Here is a 15,112-nt window from a genome sequence, read left to right as displayed (position 1 = left end):
AGGAAGGTAACAGACCCTGGCATACCAGGAGGGCAGCAAACCACAGCAAGACTATGGCCAGCAGAGAATCCTGCAGCCTCTGTCACCTCACCAAGAATATCAAGCTATCAGTGGAACAAATTGATGAACTGATACTACAAGCTCTTCCTGGAAACAGATTTAAAATATCTTCACATAAAAAGAAAAATAAAAAAAAACACAGGAAAAATAAACCAAACCAGTCAAATACATCTAAGGCCCTAAATCTTCAGCATTTAGTGCATTTTATAACTTTACAGTCAATGCAACAATTCCTCCACTCTGCTAGGACCAAAAGGAAAAACTCGCTCACTGCATTCACCTTTGTATCATTTTCAACATCATGTTTGTTTTTGCTGAAACAAAGCAAGGCAGTCCAGGCTCTGCTCTCAGTGCAGCACACTGAAGTAACACAGCAGCATCTCCTCAAAGCTGTACACAATCTCTACAATGCAGAATGCCTTCATGGTCAAACCATGTGCTCTAAGCTGGCCTGAGACTAAATTAATGTGTAAAATTAACCCTTGGGTATTACATAACCTTCTTCTTTAGGCCCCATTAGTTACCCTACAGGTACGAACTTCATCTCTTTGTCAGAGCACTAGGGACACAACGCATCGATAACCACCCTACCTCCACACACAACCTCTGCACAGACGTGCAGGCATGCACATTTCTACCCGATTCCTATTTATAACACCATATGCTAACAAAAATACTCTCAAGCAGTTTTAAGTTAAATACCAAAGAACAAGAAAGTCTTCAAGTGTAAGCAGCTGTTACGTGCATAAAAGCATTGCTCTGTTTTTGACAGACACTGCCCTGGAACAAACAGCAGTGGATTTTGACCTGAGGCTTACGAATGCCACTTACCAGCTAATTCTGGCACCAGCCCGCACTGGAAATATGCCTGACCACCCATCATTAAGCAACAACCTTCAGAAACTCAAAGGCATTTAAAAGAATTTCATCAGCACCAAATGACTTTCCCAAAAGGCCTCAAAGACTAGCATTGGTCCTCCTTCTGAAGGGTCTAAGTAAGTCACAAATGCAGTCAAATAACTCTACTGTTCCATTCACTAAAAATACTGGTTTCAAAATAGTGTTTTCTTAGCGGAGTGTAAAAAACATGCCAATGGATAAAGAACTTCAACTGATATAATCTGAGTATGCTGATTTCTAAAAAACCCCTTGTACAGTCCTTGCATTGTCTGCAGTCATTCCCCCATTGAAAAGTAACAAAACACAGCAGCACGAGAGCCAGGGAGTCCCACGAGTGTCCTACTGAAGAATTCACTAACCAACCCACTCGCAACAGTCCCAGAATTAATATTTGAACTTTAAAAAAGTGTTGTCTTTGTACAAGAGCTCTCTAAGGAGCCTAAAGAGAAATGATTTAGTCTCCAGACAGGCAAGAAGAAATTTTTGCTTTATGTAGAGTATCCGTTTCCCTTTTATAACAAGTTTCCTTTCTGCTGCAGGAGAAAGCCTTCATTTAAATTCCAAGTACGCTATGTACATACCTAGAGGTACAAACATACACACTAGCACCCAGTACAGAACAAAACAGAAGCAACTAGAAAGACAGCATCTTGCAAAATTCCAATAGCAACCTAGCCTGTTCAAGCCAAGAGCCATCAGATATTAACCAAGACAGGCTAAATCCAACTGAATTACAAATCTAATGAACATGGTAAATACCATAGAAGAGACTAATATGCTGCCAATTTATTTTTTCAGGAAATAGCTAGCAGCCTATTCAGAAACTAAGCACTATCTAGAAAAAAGGAAAACATCTCTCAACCAACCAGTCAAGGTTACTGATACAACTAACCCAGGGATCTGAGAACTGCCATTCAGACAGTCCTGTGACTTGGCAGGACATCACTTACAAAGAATTTCAGTCCAAGAGGCCACAGGGAAGGGAAGACAGCTCTTCCTCTCGAGCTGCAGAGCTATGGCGAGAAGAATCCAGCTTGATTCTTAGGCAGTATTAAATGAGCCCATTCTGTGCAGAAGAGACAGCATAGAACATCAAAGTAGCAACATGGTCAAAAAATCACTCATATCACTGACAGGAAGAAATTAATTATCCACAGTGTACTGAAATCACTGATGAGCACAAACCACAATGTTACGGGTTCCTTATCTCCAGAACAGTAACAACTATAAAACATGAACTCCAGTTACAGTGAAATATGGCCTGGAAAAGCAAGCAACAAACCAACCCAGAATTTCATACAGCTATCCTAATGCACCAGGCAACAGAGAGGAAATGAGCAGGACATGAAATGTGAAATAGTACTGAAACTGCCCATATCAGACAGAGTCCCCGAAGAACAAGTACTGGAGCTGGCACAAGGGGATGAGGCTGAGCAGGGACCTTTCTTACCAGCACCAAACAGTAGCAAGCTGCAGCACACTGTTCATGGCAGATGACGCCAATCCAGCTCTGTCTAGAAACCGAGAAGTCAAGAACATCTTTGATGCTAATAAAATTTTAGAATAATGGATAGGAACAGCCAATAACCTTAACAGTAGTTTGGTTTTGAAGCTGGGAGTGTGGGGGAAATGAGTTTTCATTTGGAGAAAATACATGTTTCCATGGTACATGTTACATGGGATCACCTGGTAGGTAGACAAGCAAATTTTCTGTAAAAAATTGTTGTAAGAAAGATTCTTGGAGGACAGAATAATGTGTTTCTGACAGCAAGAACCAAGTCTCACACTGAACACAAAAGAGCAAACAAAGAAAAGCTAAGAATAAAAAAAATATGTACCTAGTGAAGATTTCTTACAATGTGTTTGAATTTTCAAGGGCAAATTTTGGGAGAATCAGACTCCAAGTACTAAACTAAGGCTGTAGTTTGGCAAACACTTTAAACTGGCATAAATTTGCATTGCTGCTGAAAGAAAGTTTCACCATCTGCCAGTCCTCTGTGCCAGCACAAACATCCGAACACTGAACCAGGAGCATTTCTTTCGCCAGTTTATTTTTCAGATGGATCAGTTCCCCAAACCAGTTCACAGGATGGCCATGTAAATACTTGTGCTGGCAAAGAAGAGAGACTACTTCTCCAGCACTGCCAGCCCAAAATGTTCATTGAACTGCAGCCTAACACACAGGGGTGTGGAAAAGTTCTAGCAGCCACAGGTGGTGCTCCCCACCCTTGGACACACTATATTCATATCACACTTCAAAGGTGCAGTCACCACACAGCTGCCCCTCAGAAACCAGCATATCTATAATTTTCTCTAACAAGAGAACCTGTCAGAATCTCAGCAATGTTAAAGTTGGCTGCAAACAAGACTCTTTTCTGGATGCTGCTATGCTTCTCAATCAAAAGATCATTTGCAGAAGAAACCTCTGTCAGTCTTCTGATCATCTGCTTCACCTGGGACCCAAAAGGCTTGTACATGAGAAACAACAAATGAAAACTATAGTCATCACATGTCAGGGCTCTACTCCAACAGGGATTTAAGGAGTGTGTGTGGGCTGTTTTGTATCTGTGAATCACCACACAATCCTTTGCTGACCAGCACACTCATCTACAAGAAAACAACATCACCAACAGAAACACTGCTGTCAGGGAAAGGACCAACAGATAAGGAAGAGCATTGGTCATATTCTGTATCAAGGTCAGGCAACACAAGTGAGTACTGGGAGACTGAGAGAGACCTACCCACACCTTCCCACAACTCAGTGGCAAATTCAAACCCACACATGAGGTCATTCACTAGGAACCAATTAGATCAGTAAGTTTTCTACCAAGAAATAAATTCAAGGTGTGATAGTGAAACAATCTCCAGAATGATACAGGAGGACCAATGTAATCGCACATGCCACAAGCAAATTGAAGGGAAGCCCCCCACTTTACAGACATTCCTAAGCCCAGATCTCCAGTCACAGCTCTTGGGTCCTTGGATCAGAGCAGGACTTACCTGAGCTGCACACCTGCCCCTGTGCTCACTTTCCTTTCTTCTAACAGAGTTTTGGCATCATCATCACTTTCCAGTATCTGTTTGGCTGCCAAATTCTTATTCTCTACCTCTAACTTTTCCTTTGTCTTACTGCCATACATGCCTACAGTTATATTTTGTAGAATAAGATATAATGGAAAGAATACCCATAAATGTTACTTTTCCTTGGTAACATTAATCCAACATGTTTGCAGAAAAGCTGCAACATAAATAAGTGGCAAGAGCAGAGAGCCTCTTCTGTCCAGTTTATACAAAAGCTAACAGCAGGGTATGAGAAATCCACCCACTCTTAGAGAATTATTTTCTAAAGAAGCATTACTAACTTTGAAAGAATCTAATTTAATAGGGCACAGTCAGACTAGTCTGAATTCAGAGTCCTCTAGGTCTTAAGAAAACTCCAGGATCTCCAGAGTAAGAGATGAGCAACTGCCAGAAGAAGCAGAAAAGCAAGTTTGCATGATGTGTAACAAATAAAGCAATTTTTTAAGCTACAGGTGGTTGAGTGGGTGGGCCCAGTGGGTTCCACTGGCCTACTAGTAAAGAGAGGAGAGCACTAAAATGCAGCAATTTGAACAGGACTGGTCTACCGCCAGGTTTGTAGAAATGAGAATGAAGGAAAAACTAAAGGGATGCAACAGGGCCTGTCAAACTGTCTATTTAATGTCCTTCCAACAAAAGGCAGAGAGTAGGGTTTAGGAGAGGGTTGGTACTGGGTGTAAGGGCGAATAGAAAGAGGAATAGCTGATGGATCAGGTGTCTGGTTATATGGTGATTATTAGGAACCCAGTCCACACCTAGGAAGTCACAGCATTGCTCCAAGACCAGTAAAGGATGTAAGCTTCAGATCAGCAGAGTCCACAGTATGGGAAAGAGAAAGCTGGCAAAAAAAATCATAAACCCGCCCCCATCTTTAACCCCTTCTTCATGCTCCATATGGGGAAGAAGGAAAAACCTTCCCACCTGGTGAGACTTCAGGACAATTTTGGTGAGCAGACTTTTACCTCCTCTAGCTATGTACGAACAGGACAGGCAGGAAACAGAAATACATGCATGTACAAATGTGCCAATTTATAAGGCAAAGGGAAAAAAAAAAAAAAAGAGGATTTATGAAAAGATGAAAGAAGAAAACCAAGAAAATAACAGGAAGTAGGAGAAAAACACTAGAGCTCAAATATGCAACAATGTGCCACCATCTGCTAGCAAAAAGAAGGAAGCATAGTCTGGAAAGAAAGAGAACAAAAGCAAGGAATGCAGAAAGTCAGGACTTCCAAGATGAGTAAATAGTTAGCCATTCTCTTATACTTGCTGCTGTCTCCACACACCTCCAAGGTACTTGGCTATTTTATAACCACTGCTGTATAGATATATTTCAGGTTGGAGAGTAACTTGCTGACACTCAGGACTAGGTAGAATCACATCAGTTTATCAGTTCTAGGTGGCCCAGGAAGTCTAGAGAAACACCTATCAGAGACTTTTAAAATATAAAATCTCAGGTCACAATTAACATTTTACCTTATTTCATGTTCTCTGCCTTCATGGACTGGCCCTGGTGATTGTAAATCAGTTTGAATTAGATCCTATTAACACAAGATAGCTTTTTTCCTTACTAGCAGGTTTACAAGCCAAGAAATTCAGGGTATATATACCTCAGACCCATTTCTTCTTGCTTTTTCATACACTGCTTCCAGACAGTTTATAGAACTGATGGCAAGTTCAATGCCAACACCACCAATGGGTTACAAGTCATATGGTTACAATACAAGTTACTTCAAGTGATCCTCTACATATCATCTGCTTCTGTTCGTTCAATTCTGAGGTAAATCTCTGAGAGTGAATGACAATTTTCATTCTGCTTTTGCTGGAATTTTAGAGAACTGAGCTTTCCTGCACACTAAAAGCACTGACTTTTTTTGGGAAATAAGCAAGGGAAAGTGAGAAAACAAAGTAATGCATTTCTGTGCCACCGAGGAGTAAAATATTGTGCTTTTACTGATCTGATCCCTGCACCTGTTCTGATCTCCTAAAAAGAGGTATTTCAGCAGTGACTGAAAACCAAGTGGGAACATAAAATGTCCAGGAATTACAGGAGCGATTCAAGATTACAACTCCAAAAGCCCTGGCACCTATTCTTTACAGAAGCATACCACTACATATAAAAATAGAAGCAGTATTCCTTTTTGCTGCATAAAATTGAAATCCAGCAAAACCACCAATATTTTTAGAGTGCAAGTTTGAAGCCTTGAAGAGATTTAAGACTGCCTGAAAGATAAATTTGCTTAGAAAAGTCCTGAAGGGATCTATGAGGACTGTACACCATATTCCCATTGAAAAGTTGTAGCACAGTACTGGTTCAACTGAAGAAATGCAAAGACAGCATTACAAAAAAAGAAAAAAAAATCCCACTCTCTTTTCTTTATCATGGGAGTTTCCCGTGCCCTCAAACAAATCCAGGGCTGTTTTTTGCCATCCAGTTTCTCCCTTCCTCCCTCCTGCAGCTTCCTACCAGCTGAGATTCTGCAGCTGCAGCAACAACAGTCCATCTGTGACAGTGCAACCACCTCAGCAGGATGACTCTTACCATTTCACTGGCTTCCTTATGCTTTAACAGAGGTAGCAAAGTCTGAAGAAGCTTCACCCCTCTTCTTTTTTTTTTTTAACTGAAAAGATACCGATGAATATTCATTACTAGTTCTCTACCAAGGGCATGAATTTTATTTAAAGGACTGGAAAGGAATTGCAAATTAGGCTAATACAATGGGATATTTCGAATCAGTTCTCTGGTCTCAAAATAGAGCTAAGGAGTAAGATTTTTGCAGAAAAGTGACTTCATGAGAGTGAAATAAAAACTCTGCCCAAAGCTGCCCTGCTCCATGGCTGTGACTCCACTACCTGCCAAAACACCATTTGCCAGACTGCCACACTGTAACTCACGGGTTTATTGTGCCAGCGGGGCACTTGCTCACTGATGTGGGTCTCCTGACCACATTTTTAAACCCTGCACCTGGCAGGCCACACCTGAGCCAAGGCTTACCAAAACGTGGCCCATTCATTTCAGCCTACAAACGCCATGCACAAGTGGTTCTACGCTCTCCAGCCAGTGTCGCTACCGGGACACTTCGCAGCTAGCCCCTTGCTTCCTGAAGCCCGTCAGAGCTCTGTTACCCGGGCTTTTTTCGGGAGACCACGAAAGAACTCGCATTTCAATACTCATCACCTAGTGGGTAAGCCTCCAGATCAAGGCCTTTTTAACAAAACGCAGGGATATAAACAAGATCACCTTTTTTTTCCTGCAAACCCTTTTCGCACCTTCTCAGTACAGAGCAATCCCCAGGCTGCCCACGGGACAGCAACCCGCTCGTCCACGCTGCCGCCCAAGCTCGCTGGGGCTGAGGGTCCCGCAGCAGCCGGGTGTGAGTCTCAGAATTGTTAGGGCTTGAAAGGACCTCTGGAGATCATCCAGTCCAACGCTCCTGCCCAGCCAGGATCACCTCGAGCAGGTTACACAGGAAGGAGTCCAGGTGGGTTTTGAACATTTCCAGATAGCGACTCCACGACTTCCCTGGGCAGCCTGTCCCAGTGCTCTGCCAACCCTCAACGTGCACCTTGTTGAGGTGGAACTTCTTGTGTTTTAGTTTATGGCCACTGCTACTCGTCCTGTCACTGGGCAACAATGAAGAGTCTGGCACCGTCTTTTTAACATTAACCTTTGAGATATTTACATACATGAACGAGATCCCTTCTATCCTCTTTTCACTTGCCTAAAAGGGCTCAGCTCCCGCAGTCTCTATTCATGACAGAGATGCTCCAAACCCCTAATCATCTTTGGGACCCTCTAGAGAAAGACAGGAGCTTCTTTCTCGTACTGAGGAGCCCAGAACTGGACACGTCTCGCAAGTACGAGACGGCCTCGGGGAGCGGCAGCGGGAGCACCCTCACAGCACAGCCCCGCACAGGCACCCGGACGGACGGACCGACAGACAGCCGGACGGACGTGCGCACACGCACGCAGCCCCGCAGACAGCCGCACACGTGCGCGCACACACGCCCGCACCCGGGGAAGCGCCGGCTCCGCCGCCCCGCTCCGGCCCCCCCGCCGCAACCCCCTCCGGCTGCGGGAGCAGGGGGAGGCCGGGCACCGGGGGTCCCAGCTCCCCCCCCCCCACTCCCTCCCAGCTCACTCACTTTCGTCCTGCCGTTGATTTTGTAGTTGCCCAGCTTTCCGTTGCAGTGCCGGATGAGATCGTCCATGCTGTTCATGAGGAGCCGGATGGTCTGGCAGCCCGGCTCCTTTCCCTCCACCCAGGTGATCTTGTCGCCGCGGATGTCCTTGGAGGAGTCGCTCTTCTGGCTGACGAGCTGCCCGTCGGTGAAGCGGCCGGTGTGGTGGAGGGCCCGCACCTCCTCGGCCACTAGCCCGCCCAGCTCCTTGCCGAGGAAGTCGTCCACCACGCAGATGCCGTGCTTGTTCATGCAGGGCACGATGTACTCCAGCGCCAGCCGCTGCGGCACCAGCGACTTGGTCTGCCCGTTGGGGCGCAGCGCGGCCCCGCCGGGCCCCGCCTGCACGCCGCCGGGGTACAGGTTCGACTTGTCCCGGTACAGCAGCACTGCCTCCCCGGAGGGGGACGGGGACTGGGCCGCAGCCGGGGCCTCCGCCTCACCGCCGGCAGCTGCTGCGGCGGCGGCGACGTGATTGTTGGTCAGCGGGGCGGCCTCGGAGGGGGCCTCCGGGGACGGCGGCGCTGCGCCCTTCCCGACCCCCGCCCGGCTGCCGCCGCCCGCCGCGGCCCCGCCGTGGGCGCGGGGCAGCGGGGGGTGCCCGCCGCGGGGCTCGGTAGCGCCCCCTGCCGCGCCAGCCGCCGCAGCGCCTCCGCCGCGGCAGATGAGCTTGTGCTTCTTCCAGTCCTGGCGCTGGTGCTCCTTGCTGCAGTAGAAGGAGCTGCGGCAGCGCCCGCACCGCAGCAGGTTCTCCATCTTCCCGCACAGCTCGCAGTACTGCCGGTCCCGCTCGCTGCTGCTATTGCTGCCGCTGCTGCCTCCGCTGCTCTCGCCCTGGCCGCCCTGACCGGCGCCTCCGCCGCTGTCATTCGCCATGGCGCTGGTGGTGCCGCCGCAGCCCCGCTCCGCCGGCTTGTGTTATGTAAGGAGACGGGCGGGAGCGGCGCTAACGCGGGCCCCCGCCCGGCCGCGCGGGGAGGGAGCGCTCACTGCATCATGGCCGCCCGGCTCCGGCTCCGCCGCGGCCCCCGCCGCCCGCCGCCTCCGCCGGCCCGCGGCCTCCTCCGGCGCGGCCGGGGCGCGGGGGCCCGCGCAGCCCTCCCTGCGCCGCTAACGCTGCTTAGCGCCGCCTCATCGCCGCCCCGCCGGTGGCGGAACGGCCGAGGGGGAGCGGGGTGGCGCGGTATGGGGCTGCCTGCCGCTCCCCGCCGGCCTCTCTGCCCAGTGCAGCACGGGCCGGCGCGGCCGCCGCCTCTGCCCACCGCGCCTCCGCCGCTGTGCCGGGGCGAGGAGGAGGAGGCGCCACTCCAGCGGCCCGCTGTGCACGTACGCCACTTCCAGCCCGCCAGCGCCGCCGGCGCGTCAGGCAGGCGTGGCCAGGCGGGCGGGGTCGGGCCGGGGCCGGCCGCGTCCTCCACGCCGCGGCGTGAGGGGCTGAGAGGCACCGCCGCGGCCGCGGGGCCCGGCCCTGAGCGCACGGACAGGCTTCGAGCCGGGCCGGGGCAGCCGCGCTGCTCTCGTGGGAATGGCGCCTTTCACCCCTACGAGGAGCGCGGCCTTCCCGGCAGGGACAGTGGGGAAATTGCTGGGGGTTGTCACCGGTCTGGGCTGCCGGGGCCAGCCCGTCGTTGCTGGTCAGGTTGTTAATCTGAGGGTGCCCGTGACCCCAGTAGCGAGCTGCCCTGCCGGGGTGTGGGCCTGCCGCGGCTGAGGCCGGGGTACCGAGGAGCGGCGGGTGACGTGGAAGCTGGGCTTGAATGTGAATGAACTGTGGCTTGAATGACAGGCAGGGCGGCGACGGCGGCACCCGGCTACAGTGAAGGGCCAGGTTTTGTCACTCCCGTAGGCCCCAGAATGCTCCCGCCGGATAGCTGGTAGGGCAAGAGAGACATGTCCCCTTCATAAATAACACGTGGCTTGTGTCCCGCCTAACGGGGTGGTAATGAAGGCCAGAGCTAGGCTGATTAAGAAAAGAAAAAGCAAAAAGCAGGAAGAAGGAGCCAGTTGATGTAGCTACTAAAACAAGCTGAGGCCAGGAGTCGTAGCCTGTGCTGTGATGAACATGGCAAAGTCCCTGACAGGCAAAAGGAAGCTTGTTTGGCAGAGTGGTGCTGGTGGAGGGACAAAGGTCTCAGCTCAGTCACGTCGGTTGTCAGAAGCTACATGGGGATCTGGACTCTTCTGGGATGATGTTTAAGCTTCCACTGGTCCGATTAACTGTGGCTTTGCTTGTTTGTGGTATAGTTTAGGAAAGCGGAGTGTATTCTGCAGCTTCCTGCAGTACAGCCCAACACGGTGGTCAGTGCTTCAGAGCCGTGTGGTGAGGCAAGTCGAGGATTCCTCCTGGGCTGGGAGTGCTCCCACCGATCTTCTCAGAGAACCATTCGGTGAACAGACAGCAAGTATCCGCTCCGTGGGCTGGGCTGTGTGACATGATGCATACCGTTGCTCTGCACTGCCTGTAAGTTACGCAAATCCATTCTAAAGCCCAAGAGGTGTAAAATGCGTGAGCCAATGTACAGGTTTTGAGGTAGAAATGTGAAATGAATCCTCTTGTTGATAAGCCAGAGGCTGCCACAGGACTTCAGGTGACTTTGGATAAGTGGTTTGTTCTCTGCCACTGCAGAAGAGGAATACTAATGCTTTTGCTTCTCATGGGCTTTTGTGAGGTTTAACACTGTAATATACTTGTATTATAGTGAGATGACTTTATGTATGCAACTAAAATGGTTTAGTTCTCATCTCTTCTTTAGAACTGGATTTAAGATTGATTGGCACAGTAATAGGACTTCGAGGAATGTTAGGCACTGAGTGTACTATATGAGGGATGAAGAAGAAACAAAGTGTACCGAGGCTACAAGTGCCTTGTGGTACGTACATGAAAAATGAGAAGGAAAACCAGGGTGAATTATTAGAAAGGTAAAAGGAGTACTGAGGGTACAAGGTCATGAAAGTCTAGTGGATAAAATTTCAAGGTGAGTATGACTAGTGAGTTCCAAGGGTGAATTAACAACAATCACTAAAGGAAAAAAAAGGTGGCAAATGAACTGGAAAAGATGGAAACTAAAAACAAAATTAGAGATTACTGGTAAGGGCAGAAGGAACTGGATTAAAACAAAGTTTTAAATCCAGAGCATGAAGTGGACAGGTTTTTAATGTAGGTTTAATGAGAGTTTTTCCTTCAACTATAGGTGTATATGGTATATCAAAAATACTAGGCTTAGGCATTCCTCTAGCATACTTTAAGGTGAGATTAATTCAGCTGATTTCCTTGGACTTGCAACATTGTTAAACTGGGCTAAATGAGAAGAGAGTCAAGGCTGTTATTTTCAAAAACTTGAGAAATGCAAACAATGCAATTCTGCCAGATAGAAACTGAAGAGTTAAAAATCTTTGCATTTGTTGTGTACTCATTCAGCAAACACAATAGAGATGAAAGTCACAGACTTGAAACTCAATCATCCAACCATGAAACAACTAAAAAAAAGACCAAGGCACAAATATGGTGCCTGGCTAAAATCTAATGATAGTTATTAATTTACAGGCTAATTTGGCTTCAAAAGTCTTTTGTTCTTTCTCTCTCTTTTCCACATGTCTTTTGGGATGCAATTAAAGGTCTTAGTTTTCACATTTGCTAATGTGCTAAGCAACTTCAGGTTGTCTTGACATCACACTGTTTCACAGCATGGTCAACAGAAATACCAACTTCAACAAAACCCGCCTTTGGGTGTATGAAGCATTGGCCTTATTATTACAGCACTATGCCAGTGACACGAAACTTAATGAAGGTTGTTTTACAGTGACAAAGCTGTGTTGAGGAGCAGTGGTGGTAAGGGAACTCGGGAAGACAATGAGTATTTGTATTACAATAGTGTCTGCAACATGCTAGAAATGTTTTCCAAGCATATCAGACTCTATTCATTGCCAAAGAGCTTATTCCTTAAAGCTTGTTCCATAAAAGACCAAAGCACAACAAAAAGCAACAAAGGTATACAAAAAAGGTATACAAAGTAAAATGATAAATATGATGGTTGCTAGAACAGAGGAGGAAGGGACTTCCTTCTCTTTCTTTTCAGCTGGTTACTCTGCACTTGGTCCCTAAAGTGGCCTTTCTAAGACAGCTAATTTCTTGTCTGTGTCAGTGAATGTTGGAAAAGAGCTTTTACTGATGGATAGGTAATGCTTTGCAAAGAATGCAGTGAAAAGTCTTTAAAATGAAATCCCAGCCATGATGAGGATGTTGTGGGATAAACTTAGTGCAAGGTCATAGTTTTTATCACCACTTAGATATGGATCTGTATGTTTATTAGAAAGGGGAAAAAAAAAAAAAGTTGGTCAATGAATAACTTTTCTGTTTTTATTAAGTAGTAATGATAGCTGCATTTATACCATGCTTTAGATAGCTTGTGTACTGCAGCACTGAGATTATATAAGCAACCAAAACAGCATCTTTGAATCCTGGGGAGAAGGGGAATGCAGAGTAACAAGATTATAGAAGGTTACAAAGTCAGTTTAGAAATAAAGTTTAAATGAAAAGTAATATTATGTTGAGTTAGTTTTGCTGTGCATGGGAAAAAAGTGCTTGGACTCCAGACTAAGTTTTTCATTGCTGCCAGAAGGCCTCTTGAAAGGTTCATGTGCTCCTCAGGTGGGTGGTAGTGTCAGGCATCAGTGAGACAAGTGCATGTCCACAACAGCATCATAATTAAACATCAGAACTTGGAGGCTTCTAGCATTTGCTGTCTTCCACCCAGACCATGCCACCATGTTCTTCAGCCTGACTGCTGCTGTTCCACTTAGACCATTATTCACTGGTCTCAACAGTGACAATTTTCAAGCTTGCTTTTCATACGAGCAAGTGAACTGTAACAGGTTTGCAGATTTTCCAAAGTAAAGGAGAGAACTGTTTGTCTGAGTTGGATTCTCTGTTAAACTCACTTCCTTTCTAATCAGGACAAAGTGTACAGAGTACATCCACAAGGCTATGCAAATACTCTTTTGTTAAATGCACGCACTTTTCCTGAGGTACTCAAAGGGTTAGCACGGTTTATTCATCTCCCAGATACCTCCCCCAGCCCCTGTTTCTGTAAAGCAGGGAAAGGGTCACATGACCAAACACAGGGTCCCCTCAAATCACTTGAGCAGCATAACTGAAGGGGTCTCCAAACTTTTCAAGATCCAGATCTTGATATGCCAAGAACTTGGTGTTTTCCACAGTATGAAGTGGGACAACGGAAAATTTGGCTCAGAGCCCTGAAAATAATCTGTAGTACCCTCTACCACCTCCCATTCTGCTTAGTGCTTATTGACACCATTGTAGAGATTCCCTAAAAGTTCTTGCTGAAATTAAAGTAATAGAATAAATTGGTTGCTTATCACGGAATATCATAATGATCTAATGTTCAAAAGAAAAAAACCTTTCATTATAATCTGACTTTATAAATGTTGGACTAAATTATAAGGAGTATTCTCAATTACTCTGTGTAAACTTGTGTTTTATACTGTCTTTAATACTAGGAGATTCCTCCAGGCTGTTTAACTAAAATTGGTTTTGCTGTCCCTGAATCAGTCTGAAATTACATGCATTTTCATATCTGGGAATATAGCCTATTTTTATTACACCAAAAATATGGTTGGGGTTGATCCAGAGAGATTTATACATATTAACATTTTTGTCTACTGTAATAATTTTATTCATGTTTAAGGCAAATTAACTATGCTTAATTAATGGCAATGGGGTTTTTTTCCATTATAGCTGAAAATTCTGCTTCCAGATGTCTGTATCTGTAAAGCTATGGAAACAGAGGATAGCTTAGAAAATGCTCAAGACCAACTCATTCCAGTTTTGTCCTCATTTTAAACTTTGTACCATGGAAAGTTCAAAAGCTTTTTTTCACATTGTGAGATTTCTCCAGAGGGAGTATTTCTGGCTCTGGTTAGAAAAGAACTCCCTGTCTTGCTAAAGATTGACAATTATGTACATTTTTGGCCTCTAACTTCAGCAAGCCAGCAGGCCCTCAGGGTGCTTAATGTCCAGTTATGAACTGAAAATTACTTTTAAAAAGCACTTCGTAAACCCATTTGAAATTCATGCACTGATACAGCAACACGCAGTTTTGGGGGGGAAAAAAAGAGAAAGATTCCTGTTTTGTCTGTATGTAGGTCAAATTTATCTGAAATGCACCAGAAACATTTCTTGATTTTGGTGCAGACAAGTCTTCCAGAGTGAGAACAGAGGACTCCAACATCAGGAAAGCCCAGCACTTCATAGCCCCACAATCACAAAAAGACCTGTTCATTCTGCATCTGATATGTGCTTCCTGCCTCTCTGTCATCATGATTCAGCATGGTGACATGCTGAAAGATCATTAAGGTGGAAACAATGCCGAGCAGTGTTAGGATGATGTGACCTGCCCCAATTACTTTTGTGTGTACCTGATTTATTGCACATCATATTTTCTCTTTCCTCATCTTTCGGCTGCCAGGCACGTAGTTCTTACTTCTGCCAGTGCCTGGTCTTGTAGTTGGAAAAGAGAACAGGGATACCCTGGGGTGTAGGTAAGGACAGTTTGCCCTCTGCCCCTTGGTTTGGAAAGTTTGAGAATATCTCAGCTCATGCCCTGCAATTTATTGTGCTGTTTAATGAGTTACAAAGTCTCCACTTTTTTTTTTTTTTTTTTTTTTTTTTCCCTCTACTTTTCTGATTACCTAGGAACAGTTACCCAGAGCTCAAAAGAGCAACTCAAGAAGTGTTCCTTGAAACTATGGAGACAAATTTGTTAAAAACTTGGACATTTTATCTTTGGGTGAAGATGCAGTTTCTTTTCCCTTTCTCCAGATGACTAGCACCATTTTTGATACCCCTAAACTCTTTTTCTTATGGAAGCAGTTGTGC

General features: G+C 46.2%; 2 protein-coding genes across 2 annotated transcripts in view; one reads left to right on the top strand and one right to left on the bottom strand.

Moving 5' to 3' along the window:
- EGLN1 (egl-9 family hypoxia inducible factor 1) overlaps positions 1 to 9,488 on the bottom strand; it is a 34,196-nt gene extending 24,708 nt beyond the window's left edge. Inside the window, exon 1 of the mRNA XM_058834015.1 lies at positions 8,182 to 9,488. Coding sequence (XP_058689998.1) covers positions 8,182 to 9,093 — 912 coding nt within the window. The 5' untranslated portion in view covers positions 9,094 to 9,488. The remainder of the gene's footprint in view (positions 1 to 8,181) is intronic.
- Positions 9,489 to 9,934: 446 nt separating this feature from the next.
- TSNAX (translin associated factor X) overlaps positions 9,935 to 15,112 on the top strand; it is a 56,508-nt gene continuing 51,330 nt past the window's right edge. Inside the window, exon 1 of the mRNA XM_058834017.1 lies at positions 9,935 to 10,678. The gene's annotated coding sequence lies outside the window, so the exon portion shown is untranslated. The remainder of the gene's footprint in view (positions 10,679 to 15,112) is intronic.

Source organism: Poecile atricapillus, chromosome 3, assembly GCF_030490865.1.
Source record: "Poecile atricapillus isolate bPoeAtr1 chromosome 3, bPoeAtr1.hap1, whole genome shotgun sequence".
Lineage (NCBI taxonomy): Eukaryota > Metazoa > Chordata > Aves > Passeriformes > Paridae > Poecile > Poecile atricapillus.
This window is presented reverse-complemented; position numbering and strand designations above follow the sequence as displayed.